The 21,465-nt window shown below is 42.1% G+C and overlaps 1 protein-coding gene across 5 annotated transcripts; it reads right to left on the bottom strand.

Annotated features, from left to right (window-relative positions):
- Positions 1 to 1,087: 1,087 nt before the first annotated feature.
- On the bottom strand, positions 1,088 to 16,715 carry ZFP90 (ZFP90 zinc finger protein). 5 transcript variants are annotated; one of them, XM_066350116.1, is made up of 5 exons: positions 16,593 to 16,715; positions 15,885 to 15,948; positions 7,952 to 8,094; positions 7,501 to 7,596; positions 1,088 to 2,955 (listed from the first exon to the last, which is right to left on the bottom strand). In XM_066350116.1, the coding sequence occupies exons 1-5, from the start codon at positions 16,627 to 16,629 to the stop codon at positions 1,307 to 1,309; spliced, it is 1,989 nt and encodes a 662-aa protein (XP_066206213.1). In that variant the 5' UTR covers positions 16,630 to 16,715; the 3' UTR covers positions 1,088 to 1,306. The 5 variants fall into 5 exon arrangements, with proteins under 5 accessions (XP_066206213.1, XP_066206218.1, XP_066206214.1 ...); XM_066350121.1 differs by having other exon boundaries at positions 1,089 to 2,955; positions 7,952 to 8,078; positions 16,535 to 16,593; XM_066350117.1 differs by lacking the exon at positions 16,593 to 16,715 and adding an exon at positions 16,111 to 16,419 and having other exon boundaries at positions 1,089 to 2,955; positions 7,952 to 8,078.
- Positions 16,716 to 21,465: the final 4,750 nt, after the last annotated feature.

Genomic DNA, 21,465 nt, shown 5'->3' with positions numbered 1-21,465 from the left:
AACAGGAAGGAAAGGAGGAGCTCATGGACAAGAAGCATGTAGGTGAGTAGCTGTCTTCCAATTGCTTTTATTTTTCTGTTAACTAGGAAACAGTCACCACTGAGTGACAATTGGGGTGAAGTGCTGGAGGCTGAGAAGAGGGAAGCTATAAAATAGCACCTAGGAGACTGGGACAAGGACAGGTCTAGGAAACAAATGCTTGAGGTCAGCAGTCAGGAATTTAAAGTGGGACTCATGCCTGACCTGTGATGGCGCAGTGGATAAAACGTGGACCTGGAACACGGAAGTTGCTGCCTCAAAATCCTGGGATTGCCTGGTCAAGGCACATATGGGAGTTGATGCTTCCTGCTCCTTCTCCCCTTCTTTCTCTTTCTCTAAAATGAATAGTCTTAAAATAAAGTGGGACTCATAACTGTGGTTCCATTTTTCTCCAGCTATGTTTAGCTGCATGGGCACAGGAGTAGAACAGAGCTAGAATGTTTTGTCTTACCAGATGCTCTGCTTCCTTCAAGTACTGTGTTGTATTAAATAAGAATATGCCACAACTTATTAACCCGTTCACTGACTGACAGACATTTGTGTTGTGTCCATATTTTTACTATTTCAAACATTGCTGCAACAAGCACTCCCATGCATGTCTTTATGCTCACATAATTTCTAATCTAGGACATACATCTAGTCTAGGGAATATATGCTGGATCATGAGGTATGCTTAGCTTCAACCTGACTGGAAATTGCCAAATTACTCTAAAATTTATTATACCAATTTAATCTCTCACCTACAATATATAAAAGATATCATCTTTCCTCCTGCCAGATTTATAAATATTTACTAGCCTAACGGGTATGAAATAGTATCTCACTGTTTTCTTTTGCAAAATTATGACTTCAAGAATAAGCATCTTTTCATTTATAAGTCAATCTTCTTTGTCTATCAACAAATCTCCAAGACACTGATCACTTAACAAAACTGTATTAAGTACCTACAATGTTCCTAGCACTGTAATAAGAAAACAAAGTTAGAAAACAGATGTGAACCTAGCCATCCTGGAATTCATAATCTAGTGTGGGGTGGGGGAAGAACATCAAATCACAAATGCAAGTTGTTGTAACATGAAAGACATTAACAGTAATCTTTTATTTATTGAAAAAAATTATCTACTAGCACAGTTTTCTCTGGACACGACATACAAATACACATAATTCATAACATTCTCAAGCTTTCTATCCAGTAAAAATCCTTTGATACTGAGGAAGAATAATATTTTAGCTAAAGCTTTCTGTATATTCTTTAATTTCAGGATTTCTAGAGTTTATTTCGCAAATGAATTCTCTGGTGTTTAGTGAGAGCTGAGCTGCGACTGAAGTTTTTCCCACATTCCTTACAAGCATAGGGTTTTTCCCCAGTATGAATTCTCTGATGATCATGCAAGTTGGTTTTCTTTCGGAAGGCTCGGCCACATTCATTACATTCGTAGGGTTTTTCTCCAGTATGAGTTCTCTCATGCTGAATGAGGGATGAACTCTGACTGAAGGCTTTCCCACAGTCAATACATTCATAAGGTTTCTCTCCTGTGTGGGTTCTCTCATGTTGAGTAAGTGATGAGCGTCGACTGAAGGCTTCTCCACATTCATTACATTCATAGGGTTTTTCTCCAGTATGAATTCTGTGATGCTCTATGAAACTTGTACTCCTTTTGAAAGCTTTTCCACATACATTACATTGATAAGGTTTTTCTCCAGGATAAGAAATAGGTTGCTGACTGATCTGCTCACAATCATAGGTGTTCTCCCTAGTATGGGTCCTCTGATGGTCAGAAAAGTCTGCAAAGTGACTGAAGTCTTCCCCACAGTCATTACAATGATAGGATTTCACTTCTGTCAGAGTGCTTTCATCTTGAGCAAGAGATGAGCTGTGCTTGAAATCTATGCTGAAGTTATCGCTTTGGTAAGGTTTCCCTCTCTTATGAATCCTCATATGTTTATAAAGGGATGGGCTCTGACCAAAAGCCCTCCCACATATACTACATTCAAAAGGTTTTTCTCCTGTATGAGTTCTCTCATGCTGGACAAGGGAAGAGCATCGACTAAAGGCTTTCCCACACTCTTTACATTGAAAGGGTTTCTCTCCACTGTGTGTGACCTCATGTTGAGTGAGGGACGTGCCATGCCTAAAAGACCTCCCACATAAGTTACAGCGATAGGGTTTCTCTCCAGTGTGAATCCTTTGGTGTTGAACAAGGGAGGAGCTGCGCTGGAAGGCTTTCCCACAAAGAGTACACTGATAGGGTTTCTCTCCAGTGTGTGCATTCTCGTGCTGACCAAGGGATGAGCTATGCCTGAAGGCCTTCCCACAAACATTACATTCAAAGGGTTTCTCCCCTGTGTGAATTCTCTGATGCTCAGTAAGCTGTGTCTTCCAGAGGAAGGTTTTTCCACAGTCAGTACATTCATGGTGTTTCTTTCCACCATAAATCCCATGATCTGTACCATTGGGGAAAGCTCCTTCTCCTTTATGAGTTTTCTCATGTTTAGTAAGTGATGATCTATGAATAAAAGCTTTTCTACATTTGTTACACTTATATGGTTTCTTTTTTGCAAGGGTATTATTATTCTGATTAAGTAAATCTGAATTATGTCCCAAGTTGATTCCAAGAGTATCACCTTCACTGGACCTTGAGGGAATGTTCAGTTGTGTAACCAGGTCTGTGTTCAATCTCGAGTTTTCACCAAATTTATTATGCTCAACAGTTTCCTCTGATGTGATTATTTTCTTCTGAGTGGATACATCTGGCCCCAGATACCTCTTCCAGTTTGCCTGGTGCCTCTCCAACTGACTACTCAAATCCCAAGCATCTTCTAATGTGGCATGTGACAGACCGTCTGTGCGAAATGATACTTCAGATATGCTCTGCTGTAGATCTGATGATTTGGCTTCAGGCCTGGTCTTCCAGTCTGAAAGAAATCCAAAGTGCAAAAGTCCCCTATTCCTTCCTGTTGAAACAGACTACTGCAGTAGGAATGAGGACATGAAAGGGATTCATATTACACATGACTCTGTGTTGAAATTAGTTCTGTAGCTTGGGGCGAATACCCAAAATGGAGGAAAGGAAGAGTGAAGAGATGTGATAGTGTGGACTGCAGATCCAGAGTGAATGGTAAGTCCAGAATTAGGAAGCCCATCTAGGAGGACTAGGTGAGGGAGTAAGGAAATAAGTGATTATGAGAGTGTTAGGCATAACTACAACGGGAATAAGATCACAGTCAGTCATGTAGTGTCCTATCTGCTTTATATGACTCCTGTATTTTACAAATCGCCACAGCATCTATCTTCCTAGTACATCTATTTCATAATTTCTTTAAAGTCACCTCTGAGATTCCAGATATTCAAACCCTTCAGAGAAAATCTGTAGCCAGTGGTCTAACAGAAATGATTCTTTGATATATTTCGATATATTTGTATTCTTTGATATACAAAGGCTAGACATCACAAGCTGAGGAAAATATTTCAGGAGGTAAATCATCCTTGCCCTTACAACTGGGGCTGTGGTTTTAGTCTGAGTTCTGATTCTGTATGAATTACCTCTCTTAACCAAAAAAAAAAAAAAAAAAAGACTTTAATCTGCCTAATAAGTTGATCTCTAAAAGCCATTAACAAATTATTAAGCTCTAGTTAATGACATGTATATACATGGGAAAATGTAGGAATAAAATGTACTTATTCTGCCACTTACTTGGAAATACATCAAAAAGATAAACTGACAGATGGATAGATGAAGAGCTATGTGATAAAGCAAATACAATAAAATGTTAACTACAGAATTTTGGGGTTAGGTATATGGTGTTCACTGAATAATTTTTTCAAATTATGTATTTTAAAATTTTCATAATAAAATGTTAGGAGGTAATAACACAACTAAGGGGCCCTAAACCCCAAAATTCCTTATCCTGTAACAAGACTCAATTCTAAATTCCTGAAGAAAGGAAATATTTTATACTTCGTATTTCTTTTAGAGTATTTCTCAGTGGGACATTAAAAAAAATTTTTTTTAAAGAAGTATTTGTTGAAATAAATGAATAATAAAATTCTCAAGCCAGATTTCATAACAATCATCAAGTGATTTCTAACTGTCTTCTACATGCTTTGCACTAGGGACAGAATATATAGAATTAAAAGACTCTCCAGGAGCCTGAAATCTAAGAATAGAAACAAAACTCAATCTTTTGACAACTAAAAAGAAAAAGAAAAAAAATCATCAGATGGTATATTATTAAATCTGAACTTGTGTGGTAGACATGATATAAATGGTATTTATGATCAGGGAGGGGAGAAGTAAATATATTAGTATATATTATGTTTCATGAATTAGACAGACCTTGAACTTATAGAATAGATGGCTATGGACAAGAAAAATGTAGTATCTAATGAGGAAAAGTATATGCTACTTACAAAGAACATTAAAAAGAAGTTAACCTAAATGAAGTTGTTTTAGCAGGAACAGAAAGATAACACTGGCCTCAGCTGGACAGCTCAGTTGGTCAGAGCGTCATCCAGATGTGTCAAGATTGTGGGTTTGATCCCTAGTCAGGGCACATACAAGAATCAACCAATGAATGCATAAATAAGTGGAACTCATCTCTGTATAAATGCATAAATAAGTGAAACTCCCTTTCTCTCTGCCTCCCTTCCTCTCAATCTCTAAAATTAATTAAAAAAAAATTTTTTTAAAGAAATGTAATACTGGAAGGTATGATGTGGACATTTAAATCAAGGGGAGTATATTTCCTATAATGAGATAAAGGGAGTAAAAGCAAGGTTTTTTTAGAGGTGAGTGGTTTGTGAAGGTAAAGCATTAAAATCCAATACGGTCCATCAAGTGATGAATAGACAAACAAATGTGGTATATGCTTACAATGGAATAAATACAAAAAAGTGAATACTAAGAAATGAAGTAATATGTGCTACAACACGAACTTAGAAAACGTTATGCTGAGTGAAAAAAGCCAATCACAAAGGGCTTTTTTTAAAAATTTAAAACTTTATTCATTTTAGAGAGGGGGAAAAGAGAGGGAGGGAGGGTGAAAGAGAGAAAGAGAGAAGGGGGAGAGGAGCAGGGAGCATCAACTCCCATATGTGCCTTGACCAGGCAAGCCCAGGGTTTCGAACCGGCAACCTCAGCATTCCAGGTCGACGCTTTATCCACTGCGCCACCACAGGTCAGGCTGCCAATCACAAAAGGCCTTATATTATATAATTCCATTTATAGGAATTATCCAGCATAGGCAAATCCACTGGGAGAAAAAGTAGATTAATGATTGCCAAGATCTAGGAAGTAATGGGTAATAGAAAGTGATTGCTAACGGGTATAGGGTTTCTTTTTGGGGTGTTGAACATGTTCTAGAATCAGATAGTGGTGATGGTTGTACAACTGTATATATCTGAAAATCATTGAATTGGACATTTTAAAAGAGTGAATTTTATGTTTTGTAAATTATATCTCAATAAATCTATAATTTTAAGATTTATTAAACTTATTTATAAGTTTTAGAAAGAGGGGAAAGGAGAAAGAGCAAGAGAAACAGAGTAAGAGAGAGAAACATCAATTTGTTGTTCCACTTATACATTCACTGGTTATTTTTGTATGTGCCCTGACTGGGGATCAAACCCGCAACCTTGGTGTTGGGACAATGCTTAACCAACTGAGCTATCCAGCCAGGGCATAAGCCATGATTTAATTTTTTAAATTTCTATTTTTTTAGCAAGAAAGAAAGGAAGAGAGAGACAGACAGACAGGAAGGGAGAAAAATGAGAAGCATCAACTCATACTTATGGCATCTTAATTATTTATTGATTTGCTTTCTCATTTGTGCCTTGACTGGGAGGCTCCAGCCGAGCCAGTGACCCCTTGCTCAAGCCAGCGACCTTGGGCTTCAAGCCAGCGACCATGGGGTCATGTCTATGATCCTATGCTCAAGCAGGATGAGCCTGCACTCAAGCTGGCAATCTTGGGGTTCTGAACGTGGGTCTTCAGTGTCCTGGGCTAACAGTTTATCCACTGTGCCACTGCCTGGTCAGGCATGAAGCTATGATTTTAAAAATCTAATATGGATTCTTAAAAAAGATAGAGCAATTTCAACTGGCAATTATAGTAATCGAAGCCTGGAGCTTGGTTTAAGATGTCACCAGTGGAAGTTAAAAGGAAGGAAAAATGTAAGGTATTTCTCAGAGGATGAAAATAAACCTGGGTGGGAAGAAAAAGACTAAACTGACTATGGTCTGAGAGATTAGAAATCCTAACATGTTTCTAACAGGCAAGGGGAGGAAAAAGTTATGGGCAAGGTAGCAAAATGTGCTGGCTGGGGAAGAAAGATGACTAATTCAGACATTACACCTTTAATAAGAATTGAGTGGAAGTTCCAAGTGCAGGTGTCCTATGAAGAAAAAAGTGACCAGGACATAATAAGCAAGGATGATTTCTGAATGTGTAGTATAAACAAAGAGTTTTAACTACTAGAAGGCAGGTACCCTTTTAGGAGGCACCTTTTTGTAACAGAAAGAATGGGAAGGATGATGGAGGGCAGACTCCTTTTTTTTTTTTTTGTGAGAGACAGAATCAGAGAGAGGGACAGATAGAGACAGACAGACAGGAAGGGAGAGAGATGAGAAACATCAATACTTCATTGTTGTTCCTTAGTTGTTCATTGATTTCTCATATGTGCCTTGACCTGGGGGCTACAGCAGACTGAGTGACCCCTTGCTCAAGCCAGAGACCTTGGGCTCAAGCTGGCGACCTCAGGGTCTCGAACCTGCGTCCTCCGCTCTATCCACTGTGCCACTGCCTGGTCAGGCGGGGGCAGACTCCTTAAGGCAGATTTCCTTAGGGGAAAAAACAAGAAAAGCCAAAGACCCAAAGTCAAGATGCAGTGAACACGTAGGGAGACCAGGACAGGATGAGACCCAGGAACTGCAGAAGGAGGCAATGAATCAAATCAGCATGAACACAGAATGGACAGAAGACCATACTGCCCCTACACAGGTGTAGAAAGGAAAAGAAGTCTGAAAACAAGTTATGAAGGGAGGAAGAATCAAGGATATGGCTATTTCCTACAAGTCTGGGGCAGCTGACAGGGAAAGCAGTACAACAAAACAAGGAGGAGACATGGAAGTTCAATTATATTTGAATAAGAAAAGGGAATCTCTAAATAATAATGAGAGACTGAGGACACCAGAGGAGAAAAAAATCCAGCAAGTAGGGTTATAGGAGAAGGAAAGATGGTGTACTGAGTGGAGTACAAAAGCGTATCTTTTCCTCTAAGACCTACCAGCAGCAGGAGCACCCTACTGGAGAAGGGAGATACACAGAGGTGTCATCCAGGAGACGGCTCAGCCTCCTCTGCCAGTTTGTGAGCTCCCAGAACAGCAATCTGAAGAGCTTCTACCGCCCTCAGCTCTGCCACTGTCTGCACTGATTCCTACATACCTGATTCGCACTCATTTACCTGGACAGAAAGATCTTTGGATTTCTCCCTCTGATAGCCATGGCTCTTCTCCTTGCTCTAATTTGAAGATCACCTCTGGCTTGGAAACTTGATATCCTGCTCATGGATAAAAACATAACATTTGGTTATTTGTGCAAGTGGACAGAGAACCCTCCTATAAGTCAGCAGTAGTATTTGAGCCTCAGTAACTCTGAGGGAAAAGAAAAAGTGCAACCTGAGAAGTCATGGAATCAAATGGCCAATTTCCAATTCTTCAAAAGAAAGATTTTTTTTACCTAAAGAGCAGGCTCAGACACCTGTAAGGCTGGATCCCAAAAAAATGATCAACATCTGACCCTGAACACCCAAACCCTGATCATAGTCACCCAAACTATAGTCCTAAGGCCCCCACAATCTTAGCAACTGAGAAAGGAAAGACCTAATAGGCAAGACATTGAGCTGTGGTCCTTACCCAGAGAAACCAGGTTGCTATAGTTCTCCAGCATCACATCTCTGTACAAGCGTCTCTGAGCAGGGGCCATGTGGTGCCATTCTTCCTGGGTAACGTCCACAGCCACATCCTTGAATGTCACTGATTCCTGTAGGATCACATTCCTGCTCAAGTAGGATCAACCCCACAAACATTTCCATAGAAATACTGTGAAATGATGATCACACATTTAAAATCCTGAGGGGGCTGCCTGACCTGTGATGGCTCAGTGGACAAAGTGTTGACCGGGAATGCTGAGGTCACTGGTTCAAATCCTCAGGCTTACCCAGTCAAGGCACATATGAGAAACAACTGCTAAGAACTGATGCATCCTGCTCCTCACCCCCCCACCCTTTTCTCTCTAAAAATCAATAAATAAAGTATCTTAAAAATAAAATAAAATCCTGAGGGGGCAATGTTGGGTTAAATATATTAGTTGTTTTGTTTTGTTTTTTTAATTTTTAAAAAAAGACTTTTATTGATTTTAGAGAGGAAAGAGAGAGAGAGACAGGGGAGAGGTAAGGAGTGGGAAGCATCAACTCATATGTAGTTGCTTCTCTCACGTGCCTTGACCAGGCAAGCCAGGGTTTTGAACCAGCAACCTCAGCATTCCAGGTCAACACTTTATCCACTGCATCACCAGAGGTCAGGCAAAGCCAACCTGTAATAAAGTGTTTCTTTTATTTATGATATTGTATTCTTCAATTTATTTTTGTCCTCCTTTTCATTGTAAAAAAGTTGGTCACTTTAATTATGGTGTGTGTTCCTGCTGTTCACTGTGCTCCTAAGAGGGTCAAGACCTTATCTCAGGCACCTTCAAATCTCCATATCATTTTGGTACATAAAAGAGAATCAAGAGTTTGCAAGATTAAATAGGTAAAATTTACTCTGAGGTCCTTGGTGTGAGTTATCCACTATAAGTCAGGTCAACTTTAGGGCATTCTTAACACTGCAGGTCACACTTCAGCCTGTAATAAAATGATCCCATAACACCTTGTAGATACTACTCACCCTTCTTTCAGATAAAACTGGACTTCATTATCAACCCCTTTTAAAATTTAACAAGAAGTACTAAATGTTCCTCTTCCTCGTGCTAATGTAAAATGACTCTGGCCAAATAGTGAAGCCCAAAGCAAAGAACTGGAAACAGCCTGACCAGGCGGTAGCGTAGTGTATAGAGCATCGGACTGGGATGCGGAGGACCCAGGTTCGAGACCCAAGGTCGCCAGATTGAGTACGGGCTCATCTGGTTTGAGCAAAGCTCACTAGCTTGGACCCAAGGTCGCTGGCTCGAGCAAGGGTCTCGGTCTGCTGTGGCCCCATGGTCAAGGCACATATGAGAAAGCAATCAATGAACAACTAAGGTGTCGCAACAAAAAACTAATGATTGATGCTTCTCACCTCTCTCTGTTCCTGTCTGTCTGTTCCTATCTATCCCTCTCTTTGACTCTCTCTCTTTGTCTCTGTAAAAAAAAAAAGAAAAGAAAAGAAAAAAAGAACTGGAAATAGCATATACTAAGTTGAGAACACTCAATTTCATGGGTCCCTATAAAGCCATAACTAGTAAGTGCATAATCTTTGTAAACTGTAGACTTTCAAGAAATCCAATTTTCTTACCTATAATGTGAGTTCCCTGAAATAAAGAAAAGTTTTAAGAGCAAGAAAATGTGGAAAGGGCACATCCAGAAAGGATAACATGCTAATATAAAGAGTCATCCATCTCTAAAATATACCAATTCTGGGGGAGAAATCAGCTCAAACTGTAACTCAGGAAACTCTGTAAATCCGAAACTTTACAAAATGAGAGAATGGCAGCTAATATGTAAAAATAACCTAATTTATAAAACTACCACCTCAAGACCAAGTTAGTTTGTCCAATTAGAACACATTAATTTTACTGGCATGTAGTACAGTGTTTTCACTCAAGTACTCCATGTTCTCTGACACCAGAACAATAATGATTTGGTAAGCTGGGGTCAACAGCAAACCTAACAACTCAGTATGGAGAGAAGAAAATTACTATTAGCCTTTACACACACACACACACACACACACACACACACACACACACACACACACACAAGCGCCACCTCTAGGCTAACGGCATCACCATCTACAGCAACCCACCTGAAAATCTGAACCTCATCTTTGACTCTTCATTTTTCCTTTATGCCCTGGAATCACTAAGAACTTCAAAACTGTCTCCTATATCCAGTCCCTCCTCTTCATCTTTCAAATCTAGCATAAAATCTCCCTTGCCAAAAATGCCTTAAGCCAGGCAATAACATTCTAGATCTATGCTGTCTAATATGGTAAACCACTAGCTACATGTTGCTACTGAGCACTTGCAATGTGGCTAGTCCAAATCAGTTGTATGGTAAGTATAAAATACATATTGGATTTCACAGACTTCGTACCAAAAAAAAGTAAAATACCTCATTAACAATTTTAAAATATTGAATCACATAAAAATGAACTATGAGCCCGACCTGTGGTGGAGCAGTGGATAAAGCGTCGACCTAGAATGCTGAGGTCGCCGGTTCGAAACCTGCACTTGTCTGGTCAAGGCACATATGGGAGTTGATGCTTCCTGCTCCTCCCCCCTTTCTCTCTCTCTCTCTCCTCTCTAAAATGAATTTTTAAAAAAAGGACTATGATAGGTGTGCATAGGTGCTATGAGAATGCACAAGAAGGGACCCCTGACCTAAAACCCCAAAGCAAAGAGTGTCTGAGCTGAGGCTTAAAGACCAGCTCCACTCAGCTGAGGAAGAGGCTGGTAAAGGGACTTCTGGACAGAGAGCTTGAACATCCCTGACTGCTAATATCCTGACCAGCAAGTGGCTTGGCTTCCCCTGGTGGCCCAGGGGCATATTGTCTGAATTTGGGTGACCCAAGCCAGCTTTAGCCAGCTCTGTTCATTCTGGTGATCTAACAACAGAAATTGGTGGATCTGGAATTAACAGAGACCAGGCCCAGTCCCTCTCTATTTCCTCTCCATCAAGGTAGAATACCAAGAAACCTGGTCTCCACATGCAGTTTTTTTCTTATAAAAAAACAGTAAGAAATTTCCCAATTTCTTATTGTTCTGGTGGCTTCAACTTTAAAAATGGTAAACAGTTTTTTTTTTACTCCTAACTAAACATGTAGAACATATATAAAGAACACAGTGTTCACATATGGGTTAGCTATGAACGATCCTACAGATCCTAGGGACTTTCAGGGCATACCTCTTCACCTATCTCTGCTCCCATTCCCCTTCCATTGTGAGCCACTTCAGATATTTGCTAGCCAACCCCAAAGGAGCTTTAACTTTCAAACTCTTGCTTCTACACTTCATTGTTCACAACAATCCTTAAATCTAAGAAGAAACTGTACTACTATAGTTTCTGCTCAAAAACATTGGCTCAAGATACACTAGGCTCCTTGCTGCTCTTTGAGCACACCAGACATCCATCCTGCTGTTTCCAGAGAACTCTTTCCTATACTCCTTCAAGTCTGCTCAGATGTCACCAAAAAGCATAAGGCTTATCCTGGCCATCCTACAGTGTGTCCGTAAAGTCATGGTGCACTTTTGACCGGTCACAGGAAAGCAACAAAAGACGATAGAAATGTGAAATCTGCACCAAATAAAAGGAAAACCCTCCCAGTTTCTGTAGGATGATGTGGCAGCATGTGCAGATGATGGCGTAACACCATGTATACAGCGGAGCAGCCCACGGCCATGCCAGTCGAGATGTGGATAGTACAGAGGAAAGTTCAGTGTGTTCTGTGGCTCACTAAATTCGAATCCGTGACCAAAGTGCAACGTGAATATCGGCGCGTTTATAACGAAGCGCCACCACATAGGAATAACATTACTTGGTGGGATAAGCAGTTGAAGGAAGCCGGCAGTTTGGTGGAGAAACCCCGTTCTGGTAGGCCATCAGTCTGTGACGAGTCTGTAGAGGCTATACGGGATAGCTAAAGAGCCCTAAAATATCTGTGCGTGAGCCCACAATGAACTGCACTGAATAGGTATGAAACTGGGAGAGTTTTCCTTTTACTTGGTGCAGATTTCACATTTCTATCGTCTTTTGTTGCTTTCCTGTGACCAGTCAAAAGTGCATCATGACTTTATGGACACACTGTATTTAAAACTGTACCCATACCACAAAGCCCTCACGTTCTCCTTTTGATACTCTTTACCATTCTCTACTGTTGGGCAAGTGAGTTTATAAAATTTGTATTATTTGAGTTTGCCTTTTTTTTTGTATTTTTCTGAAGTGAGAAGCGGGGAGGCAGAGACAGATTCCCACATGTGCCTAACAAGGATCCACCTGGCATGCCCACTAGGAGGCGATGCTCTGCCCATCTGGGGCATTGCTCTGTTGCAACCTGAGCCATTCTAATGCCTGAGGGTGGAGGCCACAGAGTCATCCTCAGCGCCTGGGCCAATTTTGCTCCATTGGAGCCTTGGTTGTGGGAGGGGAAGAAAGAGACAGAGAGAAAGGAGACGGGGAAGGGTAGAGAAGCAGATGGGTGCTTCTCCCGTGTGCCCTAGCCAAAAATAGAACCTAGGACTTCCACATGCCAGGCCGACACTCTACCACTGGGCCAGCCAGCCAGGGCGAATTTGCTCACTTTTATTGTTTAAAATGGTGCTGGTCTGTGAAATTACTAATCACCTTCCTGCTTGGGAAGGGCCATTATTATACTAATGTATGATGGAGGAGGGGTTTTCTTGCCAAAAAGTTTTAAAAAGAAGAAGAAAGTCATTTTTGCAGAGTAGAAAGCCAAGATGGCAGGGTGCTGAAGGAGAAGCCAGTTTGTGCAGAGAGGAGAAGGGAGGTGTGCAGATGGGGAACCAGAGTTGACTGAGACTTATGGAGGCCTTTGATTCTAGGAAAAACCAGAGATTCTCCTGGTTGTGGAACTGGAGAATGTGTCAGGGTTTTGGAGCCCCGTGTGTGTTTACTCGCCAGCCAGTGTGAGGCTAGAATAAAGGAATGGCCCACCAGTTTTTGGCTCCACTGTTTCTTTACCTTCTGCCCGAATCTAATGTGAACCTGCATGTGAATGGCCACCATGGCGGTGGCTATTGGCCTTACATCTACCTTTAAAGATTTTCCTGAGGTAGTGTCATCTTCTAGGATATAATTTTTCTGTGCACTCCTTCTAGGATGTAAGCTCCACAAAAGTAGAGACCTTTATAAATTTTGTTCACTAATGTACCCCAGCTACCTAGAAAGTGTCTTAATATATTAGGATTTCAATGACTAACTGCTGAATAAATATAAGGTCTACCGGAAAGTTCTGTCCGTTTCTATCACGAACAAGTTTCGACACGTAAGCACATTTATTTGGCGCATGTGTGCCTCTCTATTTTTATCACTTAATGTATACATACTGACATAGCAAATTAACTAAAACAAAGTTGATTCACGTTAGTCTTATGTGTGATGCGATAGTGTACCCATGGCTACTGATAAAGTTCATTTACACCACTGTAATTTTTACAAATTTCAACAAGGAAGAAATGCTACAGAAGCATGTAGAAATTTATTGAAAGTGTTTGGTGAAGGAATAATACCGACTATCACTTGTTTTTGTCCTTACAAAATTTTTTGAAGGGCAAAAAAGTCAAAAATGAAGAAGATATCAAATAAGCACTGGTTCAATTTTTTGCATCAAAAGATAAACATTTTTCAAAAATGGGATATACAAATTGCCCTCACGCTGGCAAGAAATCATTAATAATAACGGCAATTATATTATTTAATAAGGTTTATTGACGGTAAGAAAAATTTGTATTTTGTTTTATTCCAAAAACGGACAGAACCTTCCGGTAGACCTTATATATGAAGGCCAAAGAAAGAAGTCCAAACCCCTTCTATTCTCATTTACCCATGGTCTACAATCCACACCCACTGTCACTTGGGACAATTTCATGAAAATGTCTCTCATTTTCTTGCCTCCCAACTCCTCTGACCCACAATCAGCTCTACCCGCTTCCCTTTAGTAACACCTGCTTAGACTCTGCTCCGCTTCAAAGGTGTTACCACTGACTTTCCCATGGACAGAATTTCCTCTTCCCTCTCTGTACTCAAAGCAGCCTCTGGACCCCTGCAACGCTGAACACCACCTTTCTTGTTTTATACTTCAGCCCAAGCTGTCTTCGCTCATGAATTAACTTCCTGGATAAGCAGCCACATGACTCAATTATTCATCCTCTGCATTCCCCTGAGGGCCATGCTGGGGAGAGGGGGAAGGAAACCACTCACAAAGGTAAGTTTCTACCTAAAAAGCCCCTGTTGTAGGCACTGTTCTATTCTGTTCTTCAGCCTGAATTAGGTAACCCAAGTGGACTACCCAGGCCATTCCATGAGAATAATATAACTAAACCAGACTGCCTGAGAAACACCACTTTAAATTGAAGCTTGAAGCAGTCCCTAAAACTCACTGTTCAGAACACAAATCCACTTTCATCATTAAAAAAGGAACAACCTACTGCCTCACCAGGCGGTGGCTCAGTGGATAGAGCATTGGACTGGGATGTGGAAGATCCAGGTTCAAGACCCCAAGGTTGCCAGCTTGAGGGCAGGCTCATCTGGTTTGAGCAAGGCTCACCAGCTTGAGCCCCAAGGTCGCTGGCTCAAGCAAGGGGTCACTTGTGCCCCCGGTCAAGGCACATATGAGAAATCAATCAATGAACAACTAAGGAGCTGTAACGAAGAATTGATGCTTCTCATCTCTCTCCCTTTCTGTCTGTCTGTCCCTATCTGTCCCTCTCTCTGACTCTCTGTCTCTGCCACAAAAAAATAAAAAAATAAAATAAAAACATGATTGAATATTAAAAAAAAAAAAAAAAAGGAACCTACCTCTGCAGAAAGGATCAAATCAATCAAATGGAGCCTTGGCCCCATCCTTTCACCCCCCTCCCCTGTAAGGTGTTAAGTTATCCTAATTCTCACAGCCTACTGAGGCAACACTTTGTATAAAAAGGTGCTGATGACAGTGATTTTACTCTGGCTCACCGTAAACCAAATAATTCTTATACTAGTATTGTTACTGGTCTTACTCCTTAAGGCTCACTCTGTAAAACAAAAATATGTAACAAGAAGTAAAAGATACAAAGGCATTTTATATCATTATATATGGTGTCTTTAATTTACTGTAAACTGCTTTTAAAAGACATTAGTAGTTGGTCTTTTTATCTGGATTGATCTTGTCTCACACACACATAGCAATTAAAATCTGATTTTTTATTAATTCTAAAGAGAGTGTGGACTAAAATACCATTTGGATCTTGTTCAATTTTTCACTGATACACTCTATGTAAATCAGTGGACAACCTCAGAGTTGTAATGCTTCTAGAAAATGTCTTCTACCTCACATAAATAAAATGAGTTCACAAATCAGCTTCATATTAATTACACTGAAAATTTGACATCTGGGGATGTGCACTATCATACCTTTATAAAAGCAGAAAAAGACATGAAAAGCTATGGGACAAATCCTCCTTGCACCCTCCCCCTCCCATCCTTGCCCCAAAAAGTCGATCTCCAGCCTTTTCCTCAGCAAATCCAGACCACGCTTCTTAGGACCCTTAAGATCTATCTATGGTTCCTGGGTCAGAAGCTTGGTTCCTCTTTCCTTCACTCACTGAGTCAGGATTCAAAACACTGACACTTCCTAACTCATTCACTCTCCACTCCTCCCAAAGGCCACAGGGCCCTGGTCCCCACCTCCTCCCAGTACAGTCCCCCTTTGGGGCAGTCCGCTCCTCCCAGCTCTGGATAACTTGGGTTTCACATGGCGAGGAGGCTCCGAGGAGTCTGCCAGCCCGGAAAGGGAGTCCAGAAAAATAAGTGCTTCAAACACGCCTCAGTAACCTCGTTAGATGGGACGCCCCCGGGGTAGAAAGATCCGTGCTTACCTGGGGCGTGGCAGTCGGAGGCCTTGGGGCCATTCCTGCCTCACCAGGGCTCGGTTCCCAGAGGCTGGAGAGAGAAGACAGGGCCCAATCACCCCACTGCCACCGCGACCCCACCCTCTCCCGCCGGGCCCACCTCCGCTCCTCAGACACTTCTCCCCAGAAGGTGGAGAGGTGCCTGGGCCTCGCGCGGGACTGCCTCTCTCCATCCCCCAACTTAAAGGCTCACCGCGTCTAGGACACCCTCCTCTGGCCACGCCCAGTCCCCCTGCAGGACAGTGGGCGCGGCCGCGTGGACTCGCGCCAAACCCGTGGGAGGAGCCGCCCGGACCCACGCACTCGGAATCACTGTCTCTTGGAGTTTCTGGATTCTGCTACCTCAAGCCCACCCAACGTCTGGAACGGCTCCTCCCGCCCTCGCCGCAGTCTCAGTCCTCTTCAATTCTGAAGTGCGGGGGAGCGGCCCAAAGCGGCGTTAGCCGCACAGGGCCGGACAATGGCCGCAGCGGCGAGGCAGAACTGGAAGTACGCCTGCGCACGCGGAATTTCGCTCCCGCAACTCCGGGGTTCCCCCGAGCGCGCGACTACACTTCCCAGAGGCCCCCGCGCGTGGGCCCGCAGAGGCCTCCTGGGAGAACACCGCGCATCCTTACGGTTGCAGCGGTGGGGTTCGGTGTGAGTGACCAGAGAGTCCGAGCTGGGATTGAGCACCTTGTCCACTTCTTCCCGTAATAGTCACTGAGTGCATTCTCTTGTGCCGGGGGCGTGGTCCTAGTGGCGGGATACAGTAGTGTAGCTGACGGAAAAGACCCTGCTTTGGGGGAGCGTCTTGCACTCCTGTGGACGAGGGCGACAACAGAAACGTAAACAGAGCAACAAAATAACTTAAGGTACTGACTTCAGTTATGAGGATAAGACAGGGTAGGAATTGGGGCAACGTTGCAGCTTCATCATAAAATGCTATTTATTTGCTTCTTCTATGCCATCTTACCAAAGGTTTGGACACTGACCACACCACACCTTCAACGACTAGGACAATTGATGAGATATTTAAAGATATTTTAGGAGGGGAGAAAAGAACTTGCAGATAAATCCGTGGCCTGAACAGTGTGCAGAAGCAAACGGTGCTACTACCGTGTTATTTCATTCCTTGGTATTCCATTGCTCAGGATTTTGTGCTTGGGACAAGCTATAAGTTGTGGAAAATTTCAACACCAAGATAGATGAAAGCCAGGTACAACTATCAGATTTAAATAATTATGTTTTATATGTTACAAATAACCAGTCTACATTCCCTCGACTTTATTTTTTTAAAGTATCAGATATTCACATGGTAGAACATGATTGCAAGTAAGTGTTCCTTTTGTTACATTGCTTTATCAAGACGACGGATATTTAAAAAATTAATGCTCTCGCCTGACCTGTGGTGGCACAGTGGGTAAAAGCATCCACCTGGAACGCTGAGGTCGCCAGTTCAAAACCCCAGGCTTACCTGGGCAAAGCACATATGGGAGTTGATGCTTCCTGCTCCTCCCTCTGTTCTTTCTATCTCGTTCCTCTCTGTCTCTTTCTCTCTCTGTGTCTCTCTAAAAAAAAAAAAAAGAATAAAAAATGTAAAAAAATAAAAAATTAATGCTCTCTACACTACGAATGTTTTAAAAATTAGTGCTTTCTATCACTGCCATATATATATATATATATATATTGCTCTGGAACAAGTGGAAAGCATAATTCAAAACTATTAATGAGTAGTTTAAGGAGGCCTCTCTTAGGTAAGTGACTTAGTAGCTGAGATTTAGAGGCAACTGCAGGAACATGAGAGAGAAAAGAATTACCGTCTGAAGGCACTGAGGGTGCAGAAGCCCTGAGCTGGAAATAAGCCTGATGTGTTTTAGAAACAGATGTCTCATGTAGCAGTAGCAGAGTGAAGAAGAGGAGAATGAGTGGAGTAGAGGCAGGACAGTTAGGCTGGGGTGCTTTGATGGAACAAGGTTTTGGAGGCTGTGATAAGAAGTTTGAACTTTGAGTATGATGGGAGCCCCTGGATGAGCAGCAATGGAGTCCCTTACTACTAGAGTTAAGAGAAAATTTTCCTGTTGTCTCAGAATTGGTAACCAGGACCCAGAGCTGAAATTAAATTATTCTGCATTCTAAAGAGAGGCGAAACATTTGGGGGTAGATAATCTCAGATCTTACAAACAGGACCAGGGTGCTGAATTTGCCCTGCTATTATTAAGCATTACCTTAATGCCACTCCTTTTCCCACATAAAGAGATTAAGATGGAAAGAAAAGAAAGAATTCTTCAGAATAGCAAGGCCTCCACCTAGTGGGGAATGGGATGTTCTACTGCCCACCTTCCCAAGATGAATGTGAGAAAGAAAGCCACTCTGACCAGAGAAGAGGAGGGTTTATTATTTATTTATTTGGGTTTGGACATCTTTTTATTTTTATTTTTTATTTTTATTGAGGCAGAGAGAGAGAGGGATAGATAGGGACACACAGGAATGGAGAGAGATGAGAAGCATCAATCATTAGTTTTTCATTGTGGCACCTGAGTTGTTCATTGATTGCTTTCTCATATGTGCCTTGACCGTGGGCCTTCAGCAGACCGAGTAACCCCTTCCTCAAGCCAGCGACCTTAGGTCCAAGCCGGTGAGCTTTTGCTCAAACCAGATGAGCCCACGCTCAAGCTGGCAACCTCGGGGTCTCGAACCTAGGTCCTCCGCATCCCAGTCCAAAGCTCTATCCACTGTGCCACCGCCTGCTCAGGCAAGAAGGGGAGGGTTTATAACAGAGGTCAGGAACCTATGGCTCATGAGCCAGATGTGGCTCTTTTGATGACTGCATCTGGCTCACAGACAAATGTTTAATAAATATAATAATAACGTTAAAAATATAAAACATTCTCATGTATTACAATCCATTCATTTCCTACCACTCATGTTTATGGTTGCGGGTGGCTGGAGCCAATCGCAGCTGTCCTCTGGGACAACACCAAATTTTTATTGGATAATACGTAAAGTACACGGGTCGTTGTATGACTTTCACAGAATTACATTTTAAAATATGTGGCATTCATGGCTCTCTCAGCCAAAAAGTTTCCCGACCCCTGGTTTATAAACTACCCCAATGCTTCCCTGAGGAAGGGTAAGAGGAATTAGAGAACAGGGTGAGTATAAGCAGCATGAGATTTCATTGTTTGTGTAGGAAGTAGATAACTGGAAAATAATTGAGCTTTAATCCCCTGACCAGTAAGAAGCTGTGGAATTAACTGGGGGAGGTTGAAGTGGAGCTGGATCTTCCAAGTCAGGTATCCATGGGTTTCCACTAAGGAACTCATAAATGCACTTCCATTTTTGCCAGTGTGGTTAAACTTTGATGGTGGATGAAATATTTTTTAAATCTTTTAAAACTGTTTACCTGGGAAATTCATAAGGAATGCAAAGGGGCCAAAAATGATGTAAAAGTACCTGACCTGTGGTGGAGCAGTGGATAAAAGTGTCAACCTGGAACACTGAGATCACTGGAGAAGCACCCATCTGCTTCTCCATCCTTTCCCCTCTCCTTCCTCTTTATCTCTCTCTTCCCCTTCCACAACCAAGGCTCCATTGTAGCAAAGTTGGCCTGGGCGCTGAGGCCGTCTTCATGGCCTCTGCCTCCATGGCCTCCGCCTCGGGCACTAGAACGGCTCTGGCTGCAACAGAGCAACGCCCCAGATAGGCAGAGCATTGCCCCCTGGTGGGCATGCCGGGTGGATCCCGGTCAGGCACATGCGGGACTCTGTCTGACTGCCTCCCTGCTTCTAACTTCGGAAAAATTAAAAAAAAAAAAGAAGTAGCCTGACCAGGCGGTGGCGCAGTGGATAGAGCGTCGGACTGGGATGCGGAAGACCCAGGTTCGAGACCCCGAGATCCCCAGCTTGAGCGCGGGCTCATCTGATTTGAGCAAAAAAGCCCATCAAGGCCTGACCTGTGGTGGCGCAGTGGATAAAGCGTCGACCTGGAAATGCTGAGGTCGCCGGTTCGAAACCCTGGGCTTGCCTGGTCAAGGCACATGTGGGAGTTGATGCTTCCAGCTCCTCCCCCCCTTCTCTCTCTCTCTCTCTCTCTCTCTCTCTCTCTCTCTCTCCCTCTCCTCTCTAAAATGAATAAATAAAAAAAAATTAAAAAAAAAAAAAAGAATATGGAGTGTGCATTTAAAAAAAAAAAAAAAGCCCACCAACTTGAACCCAAGGTCACTGGCCCCAGCAAGGGGTTACTTGGTCTGCTGAAGGCCCACGGTCAAGGCACATATGAGAAAGCAATCAATGAACAACTAAGGTGTTGCAATGCTCAACAAAAACTAATGATTGATGCTTCTCATCTCTCTTCGTTCCTGTCTGTCTGTCCCTGTCTATCCCTCTCTCTGACGCACTCTCAGTCTCTGTAAAAAAACAAAAAACAAAAAAAAGAAAAGAAAAAAGAAAGTTAGTTTTCACCTGGAAGTCATTTGCCAAAGAGCTTTGTTTTTCATGGTCCTGAAGGCATAGGCACCAAATGATGAAACTCAAGTGCCATCCACACGCAGAACAATACAAATTGGGACTCCACAGGTGAACACTGGCAAATTGCCTGTTTCAAACCTTGGCATTGAGTGGAAGAGTCAGAAAACATCTTCCCTGAGAATTGTTAACTACGAGCTGGTCCCTATATGGATTTGCAGCCTAAATCCACAGTCTGTAGGTCCTCTAAAAAGCTGCAAGCTGAGAATTTAGTTTATATGTTGGTCCCAGCCTAACAGTGCTTCCAGAAATCCAGCAGAAACACAAATTTTGCCTGGAAGAAATGACCTTCAGCCTAGGCTTCCCCAAATATGATCCTAAGAGATATGAATTCACAGTCCTTGAATTACAAAACATATCTAGAACCCTGATCAGGGAGCTCAGTTGGTTAGAGCATCATTCTGATACACCAAGGTTGAGGATTTAGACCCTAGTCAGAGCATACACAGAGTCAACCAATGAATGTACAAATAAGTGGAATAACAAAGTGATCTCTTTCTCCCGCCCTTCCTCTCTCTCTGAAGTCAATAAATTAAAGAAACACCCATGGAAAACAAGGGCCCATGAAAGACAGTAGGAAAAAATAGTATAATCAGATTCATAACCTCAAATATAGGAAGTTCTCAGCTACAGAATTTACAATGATATGTCTGTTTCAAAAGTTACTTTAATAAACTCAAGCTGGGAATAAAGTCAGTTAACAGAAAATAGACCTGATGAATTCAACAAAAGTCCAAAGAAATGAAAAAACAACAACAACAAAAAGCAGGTATAATGTATCTAACTGGGTTCTAGAAAAAGAGAAGGGGACTTTGAAAAGATGAAGAGTGAGAATTTTCAGAATTGATGAAAGATACAAACTAAAAAAAAAGAAAGATACAAACTTATAAAACCTGGAGTACCAACATCCCAAGACAGATAAACAAACAAAATCCCCCATCATAGTGAAAATGAAAAATATCAAAGAGTATCTTTAAAGTAGAGAGGGGAAAAAAGGAAGATAGATTTCTGTCTGACCAGGTGGTGGTGCAGTGGCTAGAGCA

The sequence above is a fragment of the Saccopteryx leptura genome, chromosome 9 (genome assembly GCF_036850995.1).
Source record: "Saccopteryx leptura isolate mSacLep1 chromosome 9, mSacLep1_pri_phased_curated, whole genome shotgun sequence".
Taxonomy (NCBI): Eukaryota; Metazoa; Chordata; class Mammalia; order Chiroptera; family Emballonuridae; genus Saccopteryx; species Saccopteryx leptura.
The sequence above is the reverse complement of the archived record's forward strand: the minus strand, read 5'-3'. Positions and strand labels throughout refer to the sequence as shown.